The 23,701-nt window shown below is 50.3% G+C and overlaps 2 protein-coding genes across 6 annotated transcripts in view; both read left to right on the top strand.

Annotated features, from left to right (window-relative positions):
- Positions 1-779: 779 nt before the first annotated feature.
- Positions 780-23,586, top strand: NCLN (nicalin). Of its 3 annotated transcripts, none has more exons than XM_068997361.1 (16): positions 780-1,013; positions 3,806-3,996; positions 4,199-4,343; positions 4,966-5,060; positions 5,289-5,369; positions 5,567-5,670; positions 5,933-6,021; positions 6,169-6,308; positions 6,670-6,848; positions 7,063-7,150; positions 7,250-7,288; positions 7,400-7,563; positions 8,165-8,218; positions 8,310-8,388; positions 9,604-9,703; positions 23,569-23,586. In XM_068997361.1, exons 1-15 carry the CDS (start codon positions 833-835, stop codon positions 9,661-9,663), a joined length of 1,689 nt encoding a protein of 562 aa, XP_068853462.1. In that variant the 5' UTR covers positions 780-832; the 3' UTR covers positions 9,664-9,703; positions 23,569-23,586. The 3 variants fall into 3 exon arrangements, with proteins under 3 accessions (XP_068853462.1, XP_068853461.1, XP_068853460.1); XM_068997360.1 differs by lacking the exon at positions 23,569-23,586 and adding an exon at positions 11,034-13,531; XM_068997359.1 differs by lacking the exon at positions 23,569-23,586 and having other exon boundaries at positions 9,604-13,531.
- CELF5 (CUGBP Elav-like family member 5) overlaps positions 16,768-23,701 on the top strand; it is a 35,771-nt gene continuing 28,837 nt past the window's right edge. For all 3 annotated transcript variants that reach the window (XM_068997363.1, XM_068997362.1, XM_068997365.1), the window contains exons 1-2: positions 16,768-17,053; positions 23,569-23,651. In XM_068997363.1, coding sequence (XP_068853464.1) covers positions 16,768-17,053; positions 23,569-23,651 — 369 coding nt within the window. The remainder of the gene's footprint in view (positions 17,054-23,568; positions 23,652-23,701) is intronic.

The raw sequence follows: 23,701 nt of genomic DNA, 5'->3' as shown, positions 1-23,701 counted from the left end.
GTCCCATCCCATCCCATCCCATCCCATCCCATCCCATCCCATCCCATCCCATCCCATCCCATCCCATCCCATCCCATCCCATCCCATCCCATCCCATCCCATCCCATCCCATCCCATCTTGTCCTGTTCATCCCTTCTTGTCCTGTTCATCTCATCCCATCCATCCCATCCCACCCCGTCCATCCCACCCTGTCCCATCCCATCCTGCCTCGTCCACCCCATCCCGCCCTGTCCATCCCGTCCCATCCCGTCCATCCCATCCCGCCCCGTCCATCCCACCCTGTCCCATCCCATCCCGCCTCATCCACCCCATCCCACCCCTTCCTACCCCACCCCATCCCGCCCTGTCCCATCCCACCCCGTCCACCCCATCCCACCCCACCCCGTCCCACCCCGTCCCATCCCGTCCCACCCCGTCCCACCCCGTCCCATCCCGTCCCACCCCGTCCCATCCCATCCCATCCCACCCCATCCCACCCCATCCCATCCCATCCCATCCCATCCCATCCCATCCCATCCCATCCCATCCCATCCCATCCCACCCCATCCCATCCCATCCCATCCCATCCCATCCCATCCCATCCCACCCCATCCCATCCCATCCCACCCCGTCCATCCCATCCCAGCCGCGGGGGGGCGCTCGGGAGCGCCAGGCCGCGGGGAGGGCGCCCCCTGCAGGCCAAGGCGGGGCGGTACCGCGGCCTGAACGGGCTGCCGCGACTACAACTCCCAGCGCCCCTCGCGGCGGCGCGCGAACTACAGCTCCCGGCATGCCGAGCGGGGGCGCGCCGTGCGTGCCGAGCAGGCCGCAGTGCGGGCCGGGGCCGCGGCGATGCTGGAGGAGGCGAGCGAGGTGCTGGAGTCGGTGCTCAAGGCCTCGTGCCTCCCGCTCAGCGTCCTGCTCTTCGTGCCCGCCGTGCTCCTGCTCCTGGGGCCGCCGCCCGCCGCCGAGGCGGCGCACGAGTTCACGGTCTACCGCATGCAGCAGTACGAGCTGGGCGGACAGCCCTATGGTGAGGAACTGCACGGCCCCGCCGGGCTCGGTCCTGTCGGCAGCGGCCCCTTCAGGGGTGGTGGGGCCGTGGGAAGAGAGCCCCGACCCCGGGGAGGAGCCCAGGGTAGGCCGTGAAGCCGCGGGCGGCCCGTGGAGGGCGGCCCGGCCTAGGGGAGGCCGCGGGACGGCTCGGGGGGCTCTGGGGGGCGGCAGCGGCCGGGCCCGGGGCCAGGTCCAGGCGAGGGGAGCCCGCAGTAGGGCCCCATCTGGCTGAGTTCCATCTGCCCAGGCTCAGTACGGGCAGGAGAGTGCTGGGAGCTGCATCGTGGTGACCTAGAGCTGGCCAAGGACCCCGGTCTTTGGGCTGAGGTCTGTGTGTTTTCAGGGGTCCAGCTGCATCCCTCCTGTGTTCTGGAAAACTTGGTTGTGTGCTCAGTTTTGTCCTTTTGCCTTTGACTCGTTTATTGACTGGTTGATTCTTCTTCGCTCTTCTTCAGCCTCTTCATCCTTAGTTGCATGTGTTGCTCCAGTGGCTCCATTTCAGGGCCTGTCCTTCTGCTGTGTTACAACTGACCTTTACTTCCTCTGCTCTCTTACTTCCAGCCTGCTGATTGTGCAACACCTTTCTTTGGGTCAGAGACACACCCTGTTCTGCGAGTCCTTGAGATGCTGCAACCCTCAGCCTCCTCCCCTTTGTGCCCACACTCAGAATCAAGGGTTGTTTCTGGGTCTTCTGTAGAGATTTTATTCCAGGCCAGGGCACGTGCTCTGTCTGTGAGTGACTCTTTCAAAGTTTCAGAGTTAACAATGAACAGCCTCACTTTTACTCTGTGCTGTCCATGAGACACCATCTCTTAATCTTTCAGATTTTAATAAGTTCAAGTATGTAAGTTACAAAATACAGCTGTGCCTGTGTACTCCTTAAACACTTCACATTTCTGGTGGCTTCTAAATATCTGAAATTATTTCTGGATTCTTCCATCACAGTTTCTCAGAATGTGTCCACATCTTGAGGGCTCTGTTGCTGATAAGCTCAGTAGCTCCAAGGCAGGCTCTTGCATGGGGTAGGACTCTGTTCTCAGGTGATGGGAACTGTTTGTTGACAGGCTTAGCAGGGGCAGCAGGGATGTGATTCAGCTGACTTTGCTTGCCTCAGTGTCCCCTCTAGAACTCTTGAAAAGCCAGGTGTTATTTTTTTAAGACGCTTCCAATTAGTTTTTTATGCTGTTTCTTTTCCTGGAGCTGTTTAGCTTGGTGGGTTGTGTGTTTCCTTTGTTCCTTCCCACTCCCTTTAGGTAGCTGCTGTTCCTGTTCCCTGTGTGTTCTGAGATGTCCTTCAGGATAAAAATTGTATTTCACAGAGCAGTCTTGAGTTGGAAGGGACCCACAAGAATCATTGAGTTCAACTTTCAAACCATTATTAGCGCCATGCTCTGACCAACTGAGCTGATTTGTTGTTCCAGATTCTCATATTCTTTTCCAAAGATATCAAATACAGGTTGCTGCTCAGCCTGTTCTTGCAGGGGGAAGAGTTTTTTGTCAGCATCACTCACAGAGCAATTTAAGAACAAGCTTGGGCTTCCTCTAATACTGATAGAATGAGAGCTCTTTAGTTTGTAAATGAGATTATTAACCAGGTCTCTGTAGAGGAACTACAGAAAATCAACCTGTCAGAAAAATACTGTTGTGTCTGCTCTGCTGAGATGTCAGAGAGAGCAGAACTTTGGGTCCACACATTGCTGTGTTTACACATCACTCCTTTGGGAATGGTGGAGGGATTATCCTCATTTTGACTTGCTTTTCTCTGGCTGGAGTGGGGGTGCTGTTGATGTTTGTTACTTAGTGTCAGGGCTCTGTGGGGAGAATTTAGTTGTGCCTGGGCTCTGTTTCTGGGTGTGTGGCCCTCGTTGATACTGTGCAGAGGAAGTGTAGATTTTTCTGGTTTAGGTGTTTCTATGACCTTTGATGAGACCAAACTAATGTTAGAGTTAAGCTAAGCCAGGTTTAAATCTAATTCTAAGCAATGCTCCTGTTTGACAGACTGGAGCACCTTGTCTGTCCCTGTGTGGGGACCTAGAGTGATGAGCTCTCCAGTGGAGGTGCCAGAGTTATGGAAGAAGAAATCGAGTTACAAATTGTAAGGTAGATTTGACCCTCTCTGTTTGCGCAAGATGTCCTTTTGGCCCTACCTTGGAGAATGCAGGAGCAATTCTCTGGCAAGCCTGCAGACTGCTGTGCTCCCAAGGGATTGCATTTCCATGTGGGGGATTTGATCTGCTGGAACTGAGAGTAGGAGAGGGCGAGTCCTCAGGAGCAGCCTGCTCATCTGTAACTCTCCCAGCTACAGAACCTTCCTTGTGGCTGAGTGAGAGCAGCCCTTGGGGTGACATGGGGCAGTCTGGTGTCCTTTCATCAGGTGGTTGTGCACAGCTTCCATCCACAGCTTGATCCTACAGCTGGGGGAGGCTCTGGAGAGGCCAGGCTGTCTCCGGGTGTGTCGCTGTCTGCAGGTATTAGGTGCAGGTGAGCAGACATGTAGCCTGTGTGGTTGTGTAGAGGAGGAAGGCAGGAAGATGAGGCTGTGTAGTGTGGAGTAAGGGGAGTCTGGCAGGATGTGGCTGCACAGGAAAAACCCACAGACCTCTGCTCCTTCTCGGACGAGTGCAAAGAGGCAAACTCAGCTTTCGGCAGCTCCTGGCTGCTCTGCAGCCCATCAGACTGTCCCCAGGACTATTCTGAGCAGGAGGCAGGCTGGAGCAGAGCGGATGGGATGAAATGCTTTACAAGCCCTCTTGCTTTCCCTGCTGGCAGGCACCAGGAGCGCGGTGCTGAACACGGAGGCGCGCACCGTGGAAGCAGACGTGCTGAGCCGCCGCTGCGTCATGATGCGGCTGGTGGACTTCTCCTACGAGCAGTACCAGAAGGCTCTCCGCCAGTCAGCCGGGGCTGTGGTGATCATCTTGCCACGATCCATCTCCTCTGTCCCCCAGGATGTTGTGCGGGTAAACAAAAAAGTTTTCTTTCTCTTCCCATGGGAGGTGCATTGGAGAAAAGCTTGGTTGCTGCAGGGCTGGAAGGTTCTGTTGTAATGCACAACAAATCGTATTCTAATGTTAAAACTTCTCTCTGCTTTGGTTGTTAATTTTTTCCTGCCATCTTTTGTGTTTAGCAGATGCTAAGTTTGTGTCTCGCTTAAATCCTCAGCAATTCATGGAGATAGAGCCTGAAATGCTTGCTATGGAAACCATTGTGCCAGTCTACTTTGCAGTGGAAGATGAGGAGCTGCTGTCTATCTATGAACAAACACGGGCTGCTTCTGCATCACAGGGCTCTGCCTCAGCTGCAGAAGGTGAGTTCCAACAAGGAGGAAAAAGTTTTGAGGAAGACAGGCCTGTTTCCACCTCTGGGAGGAGTCTGCTGTGTCATCTGCACCAGGCACCAGTGTTCTGTTGCATTTGTGTTTATTCTGTCTTTGTCAAAGTGTTTAGAGATTCACTGAAAGAAAAAACACAGTATAAGAAAGCATTATTTGACTATATTTGGAGATATAGTTGCAGGAAGTTCTCAGCTTCTTGCTGCTGCAAGTAAGGTAGAAATCAAAACTAGGTTAAAAACAACATTAGAAATGTTAAGTGACGATGGTGTGTCGATAGAAGCTGAAGCTTTTTATCTGACCACAACTCAGTTTGATGCTTCCATGTAAATAATTTGAATGTCTTACTGACCTGCTGCTTATGACTAACTTTAGTACTGCTGGGGAAAAGTTTTTGATCAGCTTAAAATACTGGGATTTTAGGACAGAATGAAAAAGCACAGTCACCAAGATCCCGTGTCATTGCATAAACACCAGTGACAAGTGAGAGGGCTTAAATGGTTTAATGGTCTCTCCGAAGCTCAGTTAGCAGGGGAAATAAAGGGATGAAACTTCCCCAGGTGTACATTGTGGGGGTTTTTGGTTTTTTTTTTTCTAGTTCTGCTGCACACGGCAACTGCCAATGGCTTCCAGATGGTGACCAGCGGGGCTCAAAGCAAAGCTATCAATGACTGGCTCATCCCCAGCGTGGAGGTGAGTTGTGTATGGATTCAAACTGACAACACTGATGAGGTAACTTCTTTTATTGGGACTTTATCAGACATTTGGTCCGACAGGGCAAGTCAGGAGAGTCTCAGCCAGGTATCTGAAATCCTCACAACTGAGGCCATGGCAGACTCAGCAGGCAGGTAGAAGTCAGGCTGTCTTTGTACCAGCACACAAGAGGTGATGGGGTGTGACACTGCTCTCTTTCCTCTGCAGGGAAGGCTGACAGGGTTGGGTGGAGAAGACCTGCCCACTGTTGTGATAGTTGCCCACTATGATTCCTTTGGAGTGGCTCCAGTGAGTATTCTATCTTCCTGCAGCTCTCTGTTCCTATCATTTTTCCCATATGGCCTCTGCCCATGTGTCTTTTGTTGGCCTTAAGGCTGTGGGGCAGTTACAAGTGGAGCACAGTGGTGTGCTGTCTTGCAGCTGTTCTGGTACCTGAGAATGAGTGTAGGTTTGTCACCTTGTGTCTGTCCCACCTCATCCTGCAGTGGCTGTCCCACGGGGCTGACTCCAATGGCAGCGGAATCTCAGTGCTGCTGGAACTGGCCAGGCTGTTCTCTCGGCTCTACACCTACAGAAGGACCCATGCTGGGTAAGGAACTGCCCTGTTTGAGGTTAAATGTGTATAATTGACAAGTGGAGGGGATGATGTGGGAAATAGACTCCGTCCCCAAGCCCTGGAAACTCCCCACTTTTAATCTGTCCTGCCATTACCTGAGTATGTGGCATGTGGGAAGTGTTTGTTTATGGACAGTTTGCCTTGGATGTCAGGTGCAAGGGGTTATGATTTCACCACACCTGCAAGGCTGAGTGAAGGAATTCTCTAACCCTTTTCTGGCTTCTTTGATGGGCAGGTATAACTTGCTGTTCTTTGCATCTGGAGGTGGCAAGTTTAATTATCAAGGAACTAAGCGGTGGCTGGAGGACAATTTGGACCACACTGGTGAGTAAGGAGCTGGTTGTGTTAAATCTTTATAATTAATTGTCAGCTCTCCTGTGAGAATCTCCTTGTGTGAGCCTTGCTTTATTTGGGGGGGTGGAACTCCCAGCACAAGATGTAGCAATAAAGGTTTGGATTTTTCTGTTCCAGATTCCAGCCTGCTGCAGGACAATGTAGCATTTGTTCTCTGCCTTGACACTCTGGGCAGAGGCAACAGCCTTCATCTTCATGTCTCAAAGCCTCCCAAGGAGGGGACCTTGCAGCATGCATTTCTGAGAGAACTGGAGATGGTAAGGAAAAGCATTTTAGGTGTATGAGAATTTGGGACTTACTGTGCAGCTCTCCATGAGAGGGAGGAAGATGTGAAGAAAGGGTGTGCCATTGAAATAATTCATGTATTGTTTAGGGTCACTTGATTTGAAGTGCAGACAAATCCTCATGCCAGAGTACCAACTGAAGCAGGCTAGATTTGCAAATGCTACCCTGTAGTGATATGAAAACACCTCTTTTTGACCTGAAACCAGCTGTAATATTGTCAATAACTGCACCTTATTTTCTGGAACACACAAAAGTGGCTGTAGGCAGACAGGGCAGTGCAGGGTGGGACTATGCAGTGGGCAGCACTCCTGAATGGCTTGCCCTTGTCCTCAGGTTATTGCCAGCCAGTTCCCAGAGGTGAAGTTTTCCATGGTGCACAAGAAGATCAACCTGGCTGAGGACATGCTGGCGTGGGAGCACGAGCGGTTCGCAATCCGGCGCTTGCCGGCGTTCACCATCTCCCACCTGGAGAGCCACCGGGACAGCCTGCGCAACAGCATCATGGACAGGAGGTGAGGGACCCTGGGGAAGGAGGGCTGGGGTTTAAATCCAGCCCAGGAACCTAAACTGGCCTCATAACTGTTGTTCTGATGATCAGGGCACAGGTGACAGAAATATTGGGAGTTGGGCTCTGGATTCAGGCTCATGCCTGATGCAGTGAAGAAGGGTTGTTTCTAGAGGAAGCTGATGCCATTGGCAAGTCCATAATGCTCTCTTTTGCTTTAGGGCACGAATAGACACTAAAGCACTGACCAGGAACACTCAGATCATTGCTGAGGCTTTGACAAGGGTCATCTACAATCTAACAGAAAAGGTAAGAGGTACCCACCAGGTAGCCTGCAGTGCTGGTCAGTCTTGTCCTGCCAACCAAGCTCAACAGTAACCTGGGTTTTTTTTTTATTTTCCCTTGCAGGGAGCACCTGCAGATATGCAGATTTTCACAGATCAGATGGTAAGCACAGTGCATTATTTTTGTAACCTATGGAATTTAGGGTCTGGGAGAGAGCTCTGGTCTCAGCGTGTGTGTGGTTGACTCCCTTTCTTGGGTGGTGTTTTTCTGCAGCAGATCCAGCAGGAGCAACTGGAGTCAGTGATGGACTGGCTGAGCAGTCAGCCCAGGGCTGCCCAGCTGATTGATAAAGACAGCACCTTCCTTAACACCTTAGAATATTATATGGGACGCTACCTGAAGGATGTCAAGCAGCATCATGTGAAGGCAGACAAACGGTAAGAAAAGAAATGAAAGAACCAGCCAGGGCATGCAAACTGGCTTCCCCCTGGACAGAATTTTGCCTCTGAGCTGCAGCTTTCCTGGTTTCTTGACATGCAGCTTTGCTCTTTTCTGCTCTCCTGTTAGTTTTGGTTCATGCTCGGTGTTCTCCCAGAGAAAGCTCTTCGTGATTCCTCACAGCACAAGAGCAAGGCCCAGGAGCTCCCTCTGCCTGAAAAGCTTGTTTTTAAACTGTTTTGGTTCCAATGTTCCCACTCTGAGAGCAGGAGAAGACTAAGTTTTGGTTAATTACAAAAAGGCAGTTTCCATCCTGTCCAACCTGCTTGGGCTGAAGCCATTGTAGTGAACACAGGGAAGAATCTTTCATGTGCCTCTTTGGAGACAGCTGAACAACAGCATGAGTTCTGCATTGTGTCCTTGGGCTTCTGACTATAGGAAAACAAAGTCCTGGTGACTAAAATCAGCTCAAAACCAGTATGGGAAGTGGTCATGCTTACCTGTCTCTGGTTGGGAGAACTCCTTGTGAACAGCTCTGGGCTGTCCTGACTGCACGGTCAAGAAGTGCAATAGAATCTGAAACATTTCTTCTTTGCACAGGGACCCTGAGTTTGTTTTCTATGACCAGCTGAAGCAGGTGATGAATGCATACAGGTATGGAACTCCTTTGGGCGTGCTGGGCTGTTGTCTCACCTGCTGGCAGTAACTGCTGTAGCAATTTCATGTGTACTTTTCCTTATTCCAGGGTCAAGCCAGCAATCTTTGACCTGCTTCTGGCTGTCTGTATTGCAGCCTACCTTGGCGTTGCCTATGTTGCAGTGCAGGTAAGAGACACAGATGTATCATTTTCCTTATAAAACAAGTTAGCTACAGTAATTCACACAGTGCCAGCACTAAAGCTGGAGCAATAATGCCAGTTGGCTGTGCTGAAGGCAGTCTCTTGCCATTCTAGTGCAAAACTGCTTTTTAGAGCTGTTTCTTGTAGCCAAGGACATGCATAAGTCACTTGCTAAACTATTTTGGCTCCAAACTGAAACTTTACAACAAATTTTAGTTACCTTGTTAATTTAAAGGTTTGTCACTTGTAGTGTTAGGAAATACCTGAACTTGGGATGCAGCTTAGAAATGCATCTTCAGAGTTCTGCTTTCTTTTTGCATGAAACCATAAAAATCTGTGTCCATACCTCTGGAAATGTTGTACTCCATGCTTTGGCCAGCCAGATTAAATGTAGTGTTTTTGTCAGTGTTAACCAAGCCACTGTGAGCGAGGCTTCTGCTCCTGCCTGGGTTCATGAAGGACATGAATGAAAGGGAAGCTCACTCTCAGTTTTGATCACTTCATGTTATTTGTGTCTATTATTTGTTTAGGGAAACCACAAGCACTTAAAAACTTAGTGTGACAATATAAACAAGAGGAAAAGAATATACTTTGATTTCTATTAGCAATCTTCGTTACTTCTGTCATTTGAATTTGAAATTATTTGAAGCCTGGATCTTGTTACATCTGCCAAATATCAAATCAAAATACAATCAACCCCAGCAAAATCAAAAGAGAAATTAAGTGAATTTCTAAGTCACTGGGGAAATGGTGAAAGAGAAGATCCAGTTAAAGGGTTGTGAATTACTGGGAATTTCTGTATTTGCCTGGTTCATTTTAACCTTCCTGAAACTACTGGCAGCAGTGTTTCTATAGAGACCAGGAACCTGCATGTGTTGAAATCTGAAGCTTTCTCCTCCCCTTCAGAAGGAGCAGAATTGCATCCAAAAATAAAAAATTAAAAAATCTTTAACACATCTTCACAATGAGGTGATACAGACCTGCACAAACACTTCTGTAAGCCATCATTTTCTGTGTAACTTGGCTTCCTTGTCATAATTCCTCCTCATCCATCAAGTCCCACTCCATCTTCAGGATGAGTGGTTGATGCAAACAAGGCACCGCATTTGCACACTGGTATTGTTTCAAGCCTTCTGCTAAGCTTTCTGTCTTTCTGTTTAGAACTGTCATGGTTACTTTTTTTTTTCCCTTCCGTTTCCAGCACTTTGGTCTCCTTTACAAGATGATACAGAGATTATCCCTTAAAACCAAGCAGCAGTGAAGCACCAAGTCCCCCCCCACCCAGCAGCACTGAGCCATCGGTGAGCCCATCGGGAACCTTCTGCCTTCCACTGAACCCTGCTATTTCTCTTCCTTTGTCTCCTCTTTGCTACTGTATAGAAGGGAGGAAGGCATAAAGAAAATGAAATTTTAACTCTCGTGCACCTTTTAAGTGCTTTTCTTCCCCTTCTTCCCCTGATTTGCACCATGTCTGGTTTTCCTTTGCATTTTGGTGAGGGAGAGGCTGAGAGACTTCAGCAATTCCTGCAGTCTGATTCTGAGCAGCTTCTCTGAGAGTAAAACTAAGTCCAGCACCTTCATGGACACATGTCACACAGCCAGCCTGGAAACTGAAACTACAGCCTGAAGTGTTATCTCTGCCCAGCAAACAAAGACTTGGAGCAGTTGTTTAAAAGCAAAAACAAAGTGCACATGCAAATTAAAGAGAATGCAATTAGCATGTTTCCTTATGGCACCTCTTCCTTGAGTTCACTGCCTGGCTTTAGGGAGTTGTGCTGAGCAAGCAGTGTCTGCAGCAAGCACCATCTTGCATTTTGTTTCAACTCACCCCCTTTTAGGAGGTGCACTGTGAATGATCTTGGCTGTCGTTGCCAGGATGAGGAAAGATTGTTAAGATGGGTTTCTGGCATGAGGGTTTTTGCCAGGGACAGGTTCTCTCCTGTCTCTATTGGAGGATGCATTTTGCTGTGTACTTGATTTCTCTGGAGGTTTGAACAGTTCACAGCTGCCACCATTCTGTGCTAAAATCTTGCTTGAGTTTTGAGGGGTGTTCCATAGTCCCAGCTGCTGCAGGATCATGTTCGGTGCTGTTCCATGTACTTGCACAAGCTGGTTACACTGATAACAAGAGCAAAAGCAGCTCAGACCTGGAAAATATATTGGAATACTACAAGCCCTAGGCTAGTTGCAGTTCTAGAAGATAACCCTGAATGCTGTCCTGCCACCCAGCAAGTTTTGAGTCCTTTCTATAATCTCTTCTATGTACACGAGGTCTCTTCACAAGCCACAGTGACGCTTTATTTTAATTTAATTTACTATTTCTAATTAAAGTAGCGTATCTTACAGAGGCTGGAAAACTATTTTTGAATTGAGGTGGACCCTTTTTTTTGTGTATGCAAGGAAAATTCCACCTGTGCATTCCTGTTTGCACACACCTGCTGTGCACGTGCTTGTTAGAAAAGGGGTTGTTGTGGCCAGCACCGTCCTTTGGATGGGCACCAAAGCACTGATTTCCATCTTTCTTTGTTTTACCATAGTCTCCTTCTTGGAGTACCCTTGCCCCATGATGTGTCCTTTCTGCTACTTTATATGTGTAGCAACTTGTTCTTTATAGGGTCTTGTCTTTTCCAGGAAAGCATGCTGGTGTCAGCGGCTCACCATGGTGTCAGCAGGTGGCATGGTGCCAAGCACTCCAGAAATACCAGCCACACAGGGAAACCTGCGTTTTCCTGGTCTTTTGAGTGCTCATTTGAAATATGTCTCTCTGCATGCGTGAAGTGCTCATGACACTCCTCTGCCAAATGAATTTGTAATGGCTTCAGAAGTTGCTGGAGTGGCTGGAAGGCAAGCCTTGATTGTTTTCCACTGGTTTTTTATGCTCTGCCCATAGAGACTGCATCTGCTGTGCCCTGGGAAGCTGCATACTCTGGGCTGGGTAGGTTTAGAATATACATGGTACAGTGGCTCTCTGAAGAACTCTGTAGGCTCTGAATACCTGGGAGTAGTTTGAGTCCTCCAGCTGCATCATCCATTTCTGCTGTGTTACACTTAGGGAGGTGGTGTTCCCTGCAGTCCAGCAGATTCCTTCACCAGTCTTAATGATTTACTCTGTTACTTTGCTGAGAAAAATAGAAAAAAAATATTACCAATGCTGCTGCAGCTTGAGTTGATGTGTGTAAAATTTGCCAGTAGTGGGCAAGAGCAAACAGAACAGACCTGGAGCTTGTTCCTTGCAGTGGAAACTCTCAGCCTTCAGTCTTCCAGATGAGAAGCTCAAAGTTGAGAGGCAAAAACTTCGAGAGGCTGTAGCACAAAGAAAACACTTTAGCTCTTTGTGGTGTCAGCAGTGAACTGTTAACACTCCTGATGCAGTGCCAGAAGCCAGTGGAAACAACCTAAAAAAAAGATAGATAAAATTAATGAGGAGAGTTCATAAACCTGAGGGGCAGTTGGGATTTTACACTGCTCTCTCCCACACAAGGTTAGTTTGTCCCGTAATCCTTTTGTGTCTCTCTCCCTGGCTGCCATAAAAAGTAGTTTTTACTACAGATAAAGAATTTTTGCTTTTGGTCAAAGTGCACATGCACTGAAACATATGTGTTCAAATCTGAGATAGTCAAATCCCAACTTCGTCATAGCTGGAGCAGAGTGCCCATCCTGGGACTGAACTTAGTTCCCACATTGTTGTTTCCTTGGGTGAGTCAACAGAGAAGCTTGCAAAGAGACCCTGGAGCTGATCTGCACCATTACCTGATCAAGTCAGTCACCAACACAAAGGCAGAAATCCAACAGGTGTTGTGATAAAATAAAAGTTCTCCACAACATTGCAGAAGAGCTCTGTGTAGCTGATTCTTGTTGATCTTTTTTTTACCTACTCTCTTTTTTTGAGGAGTTTGCCTGGCCTGTAGGGAAGAGTATGGAAAGCATTATATCTGCATACACACAAGTGGCTAGCAGTTGATGCTTCTAGCCAGAAAACCATTTTCTTTGCAATTTGTCTAACTTTACCTGTTGTCCTGGTGCTGTCAGAGTCTGCAGCTCGCAAAAAACTGGTTTTTCACCAGGGTTTAACTGAAGCTAGTAATTCCTTCTGTCCACTTCCACCTGCATGGGCGCTATTGCGGATTGCATGGGAGTAGTTTGGATTATTGTAGTTCATCTCCCAAATAAGAGGGGTTGGTTTATTGTTGGGAGAGAAGTAATGCTGTGCAATATGAACTCCACTCCTGTACTCAGTGCAGAGAAGACCCTGAAGCCAAAATCAAATTAGGTCTCCCACTGTTTTGGGCTGAAAGTCACCACAGTCTATTTAGACATTCAAAACCACAGGTAAAATTGCTGTGGGGCTTGGTTTTGAGGGTGTCCTGTTTGTTTAAAATCTTGTTTTTACACTGTTCATGGCCAAGCCCAAATCCTAGGCTGCTCCTGCACCCCGTGTTTATTTAAGATGGGGTTTTACATTTCAGAGGTTTTACATTTCATTTGGTCTTGACTCACCAATCTGAAATGCTGAGGCTGCTCCTGATCTCTCACAAAATTGGGCCTCTGGGTACTTGAATGTGGACTCCTGCTTGCTCACTTTGATCTGTTTCGTTTCCATTTGTAGTTACTGCATAGCAACTTCAAGATTATAATCTGGAATATTTGCAGCTCAGGAAAAAGATTTGATTTATCTAGCAATGGTAACTCAATTATTTATCTCTTGTGTGCCCTGAAGAACAAATGTATATTGAGGTGAATATTTAAAAGCTAATAGAAAATTCAATGCAGTTGATTTACATACTTTAGGACTATAAATGTAATAATATTTAAGTATTTTAACTTTTTTTAAAATTTGTTTGTCCCTTTTTCCCCCGGAAAAATAAACCAAGTAAATAGGTTTGTCAGAGAACTATTTGCTCCAAAGAATGGAATCTCCTTGCATTATTTGGAGGAATAGACACCTCTACAGAAAGGGAGAAAATCTGTGTATTTAAAAGCTTTATCCTTTCTGTCTAGTCAAAAGTAAAATCATATGACAGAAAACATTTACACACTCCTAGCATGATTCCAGCACCTTGAGGTGAGCAAATTCCTGTTTATTCAAAAGGTTTGTGCTCATGTGAAGCAATTAAAGTTTCTATGCAAAACAGCTTTGGTACTGTGAAAAACTGGTTACCTCAGCAGCCAATACTGTGTGCTCATGGAGATTGTCGTGCCTCTGTCCTTACCCAATGCCTATTTGACCACTAAACTATTTATTCAAATTATAAGCATTGCAAGAGATCTGTTCCCTGAGCATGAGTTTGTCAAAGTCGTGGTCAGAGGTGTAGAGTGGCAAAGTGATAAACGAGATAGAAGGGGAAGGTTGGATGTACGCTCATCCTGAGGCAGTGTCCTCCTTGTTAAGACCCTTCAAGAACCCGCCGGGCGTGGGGCTGTGCGGTGTCCCCGCGGTGACACGGGGCAGTGACACAGGGCGGTGACACAGGGCGGTGACACGGGGCAGCCCCGCCCGCTGCCCGCGGGTTCCGAGGCGAGGGGAGCATCTCCCGGTTCCATCCCCGGCCCGGCCCGGCTCGGCTCAGCCGCTGTCCTGCCCTGGGGACCGCTCCCGGCCCGGTGCAGCGCGGGGCACGGCCGGAACGGCGGCCCCGGGCTGCCGAGCGGGGCGGGGTGAGCGGGGCTCGGCCCTCGCACGGCTGCACAGGTACAGGCGGGGCAGGTGTGGCCTCGGCACCCCCGTTCCATCCGTTGCAGGGTTCCGCTTCCTTCTCCAGGGCTCGGCTTCCCTGCCGGCAGCGGGGACACGTGTCTGCCTGTCCGAGGGTCCGTGAGGCTGGTGCTGGGGATGTCGAGGTGCAAGGAGGATGCCGAGGCCCTGGCTCCTCTGACCGGGCTGTTCAAAGTGGTGATGTGTCTTTCTAGAAAAGAAAGAAACGTCTTCCAAGTCAGAGAAAAGGTTGAAAACAAAGGCCAAACCTTGGAAGGTGACAGAAAAATGGCTGAAGAGGAGGGCATCTTCCAGCAATGGAGAGCAAAGAGCTGCTCTAGAAATGTATCATCATTGCTCTCTCGATACAGGTCTCCCCTCTACCTCCTCTGCTTGTAACAGAGCATTTTTGTAGCTGGAGTGCCCACTGTCCCATCACAGCCCTCTGGCACACGGAGCAAAATCCTACAGGCTGAGGGGCAGCTCATTGCAGGGCTGGGTTTAACAGTGGCTCTGTCATGTCATAATCACAGAATCACAGAATTAACTAGGCTGGAAAAGACCTTTGAGATCACCGAGTCCAACCTATAATTATGTCAGTGCTCTGCTTTGAAGGGAAGGTCCTTGTGGACATCAGGGAGTTCTTCACTGACAAGGAGGGTGGTGTGAAGCCAGAGAGGAAAAAGGTCCAGCTGCCTTCCCTGGATGGAGACTGGGGCTGTGCCAGGCACTCCACTCTGGCTTAGCCTGGCTCTCGGTGCAGGGAGACCTGTGCATGCCATGCTGAAGGACTGGGAGCTGAGCAAACCACACTGGAGGGCTCAGTGCTTTCTCAGCCTGGGTGGCAGCAGCTGCAAAAAAGCACAAAGGATGGGTGTAAGCCTCCAGTGAGATCTGGGGCTTGGCAGGACAGCTCAGAGCAGTGCAGGAATCTGGTGTGCAGGACTGATCACCAGTCCTGTCTCTGGCTTTTGGTAGGGGTAGAACTGCGTGGTGGAGGAGGGGAGGCTGAAAACACTGGCCCTGATGTTTCCTTGTCTCCCTGCTAGCTGACAAATTTGGGTTTTGGTACTGGTCATGCCTCTGTCAAAAAGGGGACATTTTGTGTGTTTGTCCCTAATCTGTAATGCTGGAGCCGTGCTTGGCAGGGCGACCATCCCAGAAGTAAATCTATCTCTCCTTCCCCGTGCAGCTGGGGACAGAAAGGTTAAGAACCTTCTGAATCCTTACCAAGACATTCCAATGCTGCTGTTAGGTGTTCCCTTATTCTTTTGGCAAGTGTCTGATGATGTGATGTCCTGACACTTCTGCAACTTGAGTGTCCCATCAGAGCAGCACTGCCTGAACGTTCGGTGCAAGAAAGGCAGGTGGAAAAGGGAAGACGCATCTTTGTCTAGAACTTTTCAGCTGATGAGCCACACTTAGGTCTTTTGCTTCAGGACTTTGACGGTGACTTGCCGGCTTGCCTGGAATTTCACAGGTCCTGGGCTCTTTTCACCTGTTCTGTGGGTTGTGCCTAGCAAAAATTGAGTCAATGTGAGATTTCTTGAGGAACCCTTTGGTCGTTGCTATATTTTTGTGTGAGGGCAGATAAATTTGTTTCAGCTTCACAGAATCAATTAGGTTGGAAAAGACCTCTGAGATCATTGAGCCCAACCTATTGCATGACTAAGCATGGTTTTAATTCCAGAAATTAATTTATTTCAGAGAAGTTACAAGTATAAATTACTCTCTTACAGGGAACTATGTACGCTGTAATGGAAATGGGAAGCAAAGTCCTCAAGCTTTTCTGTGCCTCCTAAAATTGCGAACGGTGCAGGATTTCTCCCAGACCAAAGCTGCCAGCAACTGGGACTCTGGCTGCCCTTGGAGTGCCAAACGCCATGTCCGAACTGACATCAAGAAACTGGGGGCCTGAATTTTGTTTCTCATGGAAAAGGACCCGCGCCGTTGGCAATTTTAGGAGGCGGCACCCCACTCCTGGCCACGGGGGCTTGGAAGTGGACGGAGCTGAGCTGCTCGGAAGAAAGGGGACTTTCCCTAGAAAGGCAGGGGCAGAGCGACCTGCCCGGGGTTGCAGACCTGGGGCCATGTATGACTCCCCCCCCTTCCAGCTAAGCCCCCTCCAGACCTGGCGCTCGTGGTTGTGCTCGCTGCTGGGTCACGGCTCCGTTACAAAATTTTCTGCTTTAAATAATCTCTTCGCCTCCGGATCCTGGTGCTGAGGCACCGAGAAAATGGGGCGAATGCTAATTTCTGACACGAGCGTGGCGCGGCTCTGCCTTCCTGGGTGCTCACAGCTCTCTCCTCTGCTCCCAGGGCCTTCCACGCTCCTGGGCCGTGAAAACACAGCTCTTCCCTCGCCCGCGGGGATGGGCGTCGCGGCAGTCACACCCGCCCTTCCTCCTCACCCACGCCGCCTTCACCACCCTCCCGGCCCAGCCGGCCGGTCCCGAGTGACCCTCCCGGGCCGCTCCGGGGCTCTCCCGGTGCCTTCCCCGCTGCCCCCCGCTCCTGAGGGGCCGCGGCGGCGCCGGGGCCCGGCAGGGGGCGCTGTGGCGCGGCTCTTTGTGGCGCCGCGGCGGCGGCGCTGGCGGCGGGGCCGTTCCCGCCGCGCTGCCTCCCCCGCCCGCCCGCCCGCCCGCCCGCCCGCAGCCGCGCCGGGCGCGGGGCATGGCCAGACTCACCGAGGGCGAGGCGAGGAGGCAGCCGCCGCCGCTCCCGCCAGCGCCGCAGCCGCCGCCGCCGCCGCCGCGCCGAGCCTCCCCCATGAGCAGCAGCGGCGGCGCGGAGCCCCCGGCGCAGCCCGACAGCATGAAGGACCTGGATGCCATCAAGCTCTTCGTGGGGCAGATCCCGCGCAACCTGGAGGAGAAGGACCTCAAGCCGCTCTTCGAGCAGTTCGGCAAGATCTACGAGCTCACCGTGCTCAAGGACCGCTACACCGGCATGCACAAGGGTGAGCCCGGCGCGGCGCGCACAAAGGGGCGGCGGGCCCCGGGTCGGTCCACGCGTGACCCACCGCGATGTGCTGCTCTCCCACACCCCCACCCCCCGCATCCCTCAGCGGGGGCTGGCGGCCCCCGATCCGCTGCCCGGGAAGGCGTCCGCATCCCCAGAGCCCACGGGCGGGGTCCGGCATCCCCGCGGCGGAGCCCCGCGGAGCCCCCCGGCCGCGGCCCGCGCCCCGCCGGCAGCCCGGGGCCTGTCGCCCGCGCGTGGGGTGCGGTGACAAAGGCGCCGATGGGCAGCGTGGGCCGGGCCGAGGCTGCTGCGGGGCGCGGGGGCCGCAGCGGGACCCTCTCTGGGCTGCTGACCACCCCCTCAGGGGGCTCGGACCGACCCCGGGCAGGGGTTCGGCGCTGCGGTTTTAAAACCCGCGCAACAAAGAATATTGGCCGCGAACGTGCTGCTGCTGTCAGTGGCATTTGGAGTAGGTGGGGGGCCTTCGTGATGGCACACGGGGAGATGAGGGGTCTTCCTTCGCTGAAGGGCCTTTAGTGGGTGCTGAAAAGTTTGAGGAGGCTCCTTTAGCCTCGTTTATTGTTGTGTTTTTATATTGAAGAGCTGTCGCGTTCGGCGTGGCAGCTCCCTTCGGTGGAGCGGCTCTACCCCACCCCAGCAGGTGTTTGGGATCTTGTGACCAGCACGGCTCCAGCCAGGAAGGGAACTCACGGAGTTGTTTGCTGTAACAAACCGAGGGGGTGATGGCAACCTCGCTCCCTAGCACAGGTAGAACGACCTGCAGGGAACCTACAGTGAGTACCCTGAAAGCTGTGGGTGCTCAGGCTGGGCTGCTGTGCCCTAAAATGATCCGTGATGGGGCCATGTGTTGGTGCATGCTGGAGGGAGTGTGCCATGCTCAGTCTGATGCCTCAGATTTAGGAGGAAGGATAGGAAAAATCTAGCGCCTTGGCAACGAGAACCATTCTAGACTGAACAGAGAAGGAAGAGGACAAGAGAAAAACAAGTGTATTTTCAAACAAAAGGCCAAATCTAACTCCAGCACAAAGGGAAAACACTTTCTCATTGAAGCCTGTGGGGGCTGGGCTGGCATGAATTTAGCTGAAGAAGTGTGTCTGGTTGTGACTGAAGAATGAGGATGCCATGTGCTTGTGTGTCTCTGTGTGCAAGGAACTGCATCCAAACCTGCTGCCAGGGGACTGTGAGTTGCAAGGTTTCAAACCCAGCAAGGAGGAGAATGGGCCCAAGGCAAGAGGCAATTTCGCATTTCATTCCAGTTGACGTCTTAAATATAGACTGTGTGGTCTGAGGTCAGCTTCCAGGCAGGAGACAAATTCTAGGGATCTGCTTAGGTATGGAAATTAGAGGGGGCAGCAGTGGCATTAGCCAGATGTGTGATATTAACAGAGCTGCTGTTAAATGCAGCACTTCTGCAGCAAAATAAATACATCCTTTTGGTTCTAACATTTTTTGAGCGGATGCTGGTGTTGTTGGTCATGGGTTGTTCTGTCCAGAAGACGCTGTTGAGGTGTGTAGGTTCTCCGGTGGTTGTTGTAGGGTTGTTTCCACACACCTTCAGTTCCCTCTGCCCCTCCCTGTCCTGTTTTGTACAAAGTGAGAGGCTGGGATTCCTTCCCTGGTGGCATGAGTTTGCATGTAGATCCTCAGCCTGTTTTGGGAACAGCCTCTCCCAAGAAGTCATCCCTTCACAAGGAAGTGTGGGGGTTTTAGCGTGCAGTGAGGGAATTAGATCCACGGTCCAGCCCACTGTGATGCCTGATCATTCCCACTTACCAGGTTTGGCTGCATTGGCTTGTGCTCCATGCAGGAAGGCCATCCAGGTGAGGAGCTGCTGCTGGCATCAGCAGGCCTGGAGGGTGCCAGGCCTGACCCAGGAGCTGCAGTGGCCTCGAGCACTGTTGCAGCCCCTGATCAGGGGACACTTTGGCTGTGAGCTTGTTCCTGCACTGTGCAGGAGCCACAACCTTTTTGGGGCAGTTGTAGCAGCAGACTCAGTTTTCTCTCCCCATGTTCCTGATCTGCAGTGAGATCCAATTGACAGCTCACATGCAGCTTCCATCTGCTTTTTTCCCTTTCCCTCCCCAAAGGGGAGGATGCAGCTCTGTGAGAAGCCAGCACTGCTGGTGAAGCCCAGCATGTCCTCTTCTGTTCCCTTGCAGCTTGACATGGAGCTGAGCAGCCACCTCTGCCTCCAGGGAAGAAGAAAGGGTGGAAAAGGCCTGCCAGGGGCTGGAGGATGTGGGTTGGGCTGCAGTGTCCAAGAGCTGGTCCTGTATGGGTGCTGAGATTGGATGAATTCGGTGTAGGCAGAGGAGAATCTTAGAGATCTAGAAATGTGAACTCTGCTATGAAATGGTTTTGTTAGTACCTGACTAGTCATGTCTCAGCAACCTGGCTACTGGTAGCTGATACTGTTCCAGCCTAATATTATTCATGAGGCAGTTTTTCTATTTATGTTAATCACAGATACATTTGCATTTTAATGGCAGTGTTTGTCTCAAAGCTAATATTTTCATGGGGAGATCGGGGAGGTGTTTGAACAGCCTTTTGGAATGGGTCAGGGCAGGCTGAGTGGGGAGAATCAAGTGGAAATTTTTGGCCTTGTGTTCCCGGATTAGGTAGAAGGCAGTTCCTTCACAAGTGTCAGCTGGATGGGTTTCCTAGGAGTGCTCATGGTAGGGAAAGTGGAGAGATTAAGGAGTGTGAGATGCTAAACTGAACTGCAGAGAAATATTCAGCAGGGGCAGGAGCAGCCGTCTCACAGGCATGTGGACAGATGGGTGGCTTTTTCAGAGGGTAAGGATACAACAACACCCTCAGCCCAACTTGCCTCCCTGGCAGCCCAGTTTTGACTCAGCTTCTGCAGGCTTGTAGATTAGCTCCCCACTGACTCCATGCTTCCCCTGCTGAAGTACTTGATGTGATTTCTGATGCTAAGCAGAATCTAGAGATCCCTCTCTCCTGCAAACTGGCAGCCTTTCCTTGCTCAAGGCTTTAGACTGCTGATGTGTGGAGTAATGTTTAGGATCTGAAGGGACTGTAAACTCCCAAGTCAATGTGTAATTTGTAGGGAGGATCAGGCACAGAATATACATATATATATTTTTATGCAGTCTCTTGCAAGTGGAACGAGGCTAGGTTCTGCTTTCAGGGAGCTGGAAACCCTCCTGGTGCCTGTGGAAGTAGGGTGGTATCACCAACACTGATGGGACATAGAGGTTGTTTTAGTGGTCTTTGGCAGAATGATGGTGGCCTGGCTTTGGCTTTACAGACAGTGCTCTGGGTGCTGCTCTGCATCCCTGTGCTGGGAATGGGCCATTGGCACTGCCCGGGTGCCAGGGACCTTCCAGGCTGACACTTCTCAACACCTCGAGCACTTTCTAACATCATGTCCTGTGTCTCAGCAGGCACAGCTGACTTGGTGTGAGAAGTGCCCAAAGGGGCATCAGCCTGTCTGTCTGAGCTTGCTGTTAAGTAAAGCAGGAAATGTGGAAGTGAGAAAGCCTAGTGAGAGTGACAGGCCCCTCTGCACCTCTGTGGACACCTCTTCACTCTTAAGCAGATCCTTGGGTGGCTCTGTTAAGCTCAAAGTTTTAGGAGCCCAAAGAACCCATGAAGGATGTGGTGAGCAGAATCCTGTCACAGAATCCCAGGGAGTAGCTGAAGAGTTAGTGTGCACGAGATAATGGCTCTTCAGGAAGGCAGTTTCTTTTCCCCAAATATTTGTTTACACAATTAGGCTTAGAGCACAGTGTTTCTGCCAGACCTTTTCCTGTATTTCTGACCAGGACTTTGCGAAGAGAATGGAGTTGCCTCCTGCATCCTACCTCCAAAACACCTGGTTGTGGAAGGCAGTAATCATGTTTTCCAAAAACTGACATCTTTAGCTCCCTCTTTTCCACAACCTGTACAGCTTCCCAGGTTCCTGCTGTTGGGGAAGTAAGAACGAGATGAGATGAATGATAGGAATGTCCTCAAACCTCAAAGCTTAGAGACACGAAGAGCTCAGGGATGGAGCAGTGGACCAGGCTGTCCTGTGCCTGTAGCCCCAGTCCAGCCAGGACGTTAGAGGCTGCCTGAGTGCTGCTTCATGCTTGAGTGAAGGGAAGGAGCACAGGCGGCTTCTGCTGAGCAAATACCCACATCCTTGTAAAGCAGGGCAGCAGTGAGGATTGCCCTTGGGCTGGAGTGAGGCATCTTCAGGCACCATAGTTACAGGATGTTTGTGTCTCTAGAAGCTGCTGCCTCTTGGTACTTGAGCTCCTAAAAGATGAACAGTGTTACAGGCTGTCTTTGCTGTAGGGAAGAGAAGGACCGGGGGACTCTAGGGAGGGGGATTCATGGCAGTTTTTCACGTTGGTGCTGGTGGATGTAGGTGTTGCTGGGCTTTACAAATCCTTGATCTGGCATGATGACAGTACCTCCTTGTGTGAGGAGTGTCTCTCCTTTATCCCCACTAAATGGTCTGTCTTTGTCCAGTCCTCATTTTTAGCTTGTCCTCCTGTGGACTGAGGTTTTTGAGCCTGACAGTGTGCTTTGCCTCAGTTTTGACATTCCCAAGCTCTGGAATGTGGGACTCGAGGATGGGGTTTGCATGCTTCATGTAGACATAACTCTGCTCCTATCCTAAGTTTTCTTAGATTTGATGGCTGATGCTTCTGAGGCAAGGATGGTGCCTTCATTGCACGTGGGCATAGTACCAATGCATTGAAGCTCTTAGTGGAATAAATTGCTTATTCCCAACTGCTGACTTCAGACTTTTGTGAGCTAAACCTGACCCAAATTATCTTAGAATGAGTCTTGTATGACTTGCAAAGTAGCAGACTTGAGCAGCAGGTGGAATTGGGTAAACATCTGTGTTTGAGGCTTTTGTGACCAGGCTTTCAAATCTGTTAGAAATAGATTATAGGGGTTATAGAGTCTGGTCTCCCTGGTTATAGAGGTGCTTTTGAGGCTTGATGTCAGAGCCATGGGGGAGAGTGAAAGCAGAGGGGAGCTTCCCCACCACAACAGAGCCAGCTGCCTTTGCCAGGGGAAGTAGAGTTTACCTGCATTCTTCCTGGCCTCACTGCATTTGTTAAATTACGTTTTGGCCCCACATTTGACTTTGGTGCAGCATTCTTGGTTCAAAACCTGGAAATAAGAAGCTTTAATTACCTCTTAGAGATATCTGGTGCTTGTGTGCTGTTTATGGAAGGTTTTTTTTTCCCTACCGAGAGGTGTGAGGACAAATGCAATTTGCTTACCTGCAGCAACTTCTTGGAGTTGGGATGGAAGAACAGGATAATCGTGTTGCTGTGAGTTGGGATTGTCCTGAGGAGCTGGCTTCTTCCTGGCCTAAGGGTGTTGTGTACCGTGGAGTCACACTGGGGTGGAGGGGAGAGGTCCAGACAGCCCCTGCACCTACCTTTGGATCCATGGAGAGCTGAAGCAGCTTTGGAGTACCAAGCCAGGCACAAGAATGTGGAGGCAGAAAATTGGGTCTCTCTGGCCATAACAATGCATCTGCAGCCCCAGCACAGCAGTGTAGACAGGGATGTTCATCAGCAAGCCAGAGGGACTCTTCCTGTCTTTGCTTGGGATGTGAAATGCCACTGTGGATGGGAGGGGGTGAGTGAGGGGGTCAGATGCATTCTGAGTCTATTCTCCAGTGCTTTGCCTACCCTCATCTGAAACAACTCAAGTGACGGAGCTTCAGGCACTTCCCTGGGGAGATCATTCCACAGTCTAAATCTCTTTCTGCTAGGAAATGTTTCTTGATAACCAGCCAGATTTTTCCTTTGCTTATTCTTAGCATCAGAGCACCCAAAGATGATCCCTCTTCTTCCTGGAGGGGCTACAACTCCTCCCCTCCTCCCTTGGCTCCAGCATTCGTCTGAGATGTTGAGTCATATCTTGACTAAGAATGTCAGGATCTGGCCTTTTCTGTGTGCTTTTCATCTGCCTTCTCAAGTTGGCCCTTGCAAGAATGCATGGTGCTCTGCTGGGCTCTGTATTTCCCTTTTTCCTTGCATATGTACGTTGGTGTGTGTTTGTGTGCATCATATGGCATAGAAGGCCAGGCCTCTCCTCCTGTAGCTTTCCCTGATTTGTGAATCTGGATCATGGAGCTTTTGTACAAGCCTAAAATCCCAGATACTTTTCTTCTTTCCTTGCTTTTTTTCTTTTTTTTAATCAGTGATCACGCTGGTCCTTGCCTCTCTCCTGATCCTTGTGTTTGGGACTGTTTCTGCCACAAACAAGATCAGCTTCCCTTTTGCCCTCCTATTGTGTCTCACCTTGTTCAACACCTGTGTCAAACCCAGTTGATTCACTGGGACCCTTTTCCAGCTCTTAACAGACCTTGGATGTGGTCTGCAAGTCCTTTAACATTGTTTCTTTGTCTTTTTTTTCCCCTGGAGCCTTAGACACATCCATATTACGTAACATTTGTGTTGATGTTCATCTGCAAGTGCCTGTCTAACTTGACGTTCACTGTATCTGCTGCAGGTTGTGCATTCCTCACATACTGTGCCAGAGACTCTGCCATCAAAGCCCAGACAGCACTGCATGAACAGAAGACTTTGCCAGGGGTAAGTCCTAGTGAACTGTCTGGAGTTGTTGCCGTGGGCAGGAGAATGGG

This window comes from Aphelocoma coerulescens, chromosome 28, assembly GCF_041296385.1.
Source record: "Aphelocoma coerulescens isolate FSJ_1873_10779 chromosome 28, UR_Acoe_1.0, whole genome shotgun sequence".
NCBI classification, from domain to species: domain Eukaryota; kingdom Metazoa; phylum Chordata; class Aves; order Passeriformes; family Corvidae; genus Aphelocoma; species Aphelocoma coerulescens.
This window is presented reverse-complemented; position numbering and strand designations above follow the sequence as displayed.

Bases quoted from the DNA above. Each gene is read 5' to 3' on its own strand.
- NCLN (XM_068997361.1), top strand. From the start codon at position 833: ATGCTGGAGGAGGCGAGCGAGGTGCTGGAGTCGGTGCTCAAGGCCTCG. The intron at 1,014-3,805 runs GTGAGGAACTGC...CCCTGCTGGCAG, and splicing joins GCTGGGCGGACAGCCCTATG to GCACCAGGAGCGCGGTGCTG. The intron at 7,151-7,249 runs GTAAGAGGTACC...TTTCCCTTGCAG, and splicing joins TCTACAATCTAACAGAAAAG to GGAGCACCTGCAGATATGCA.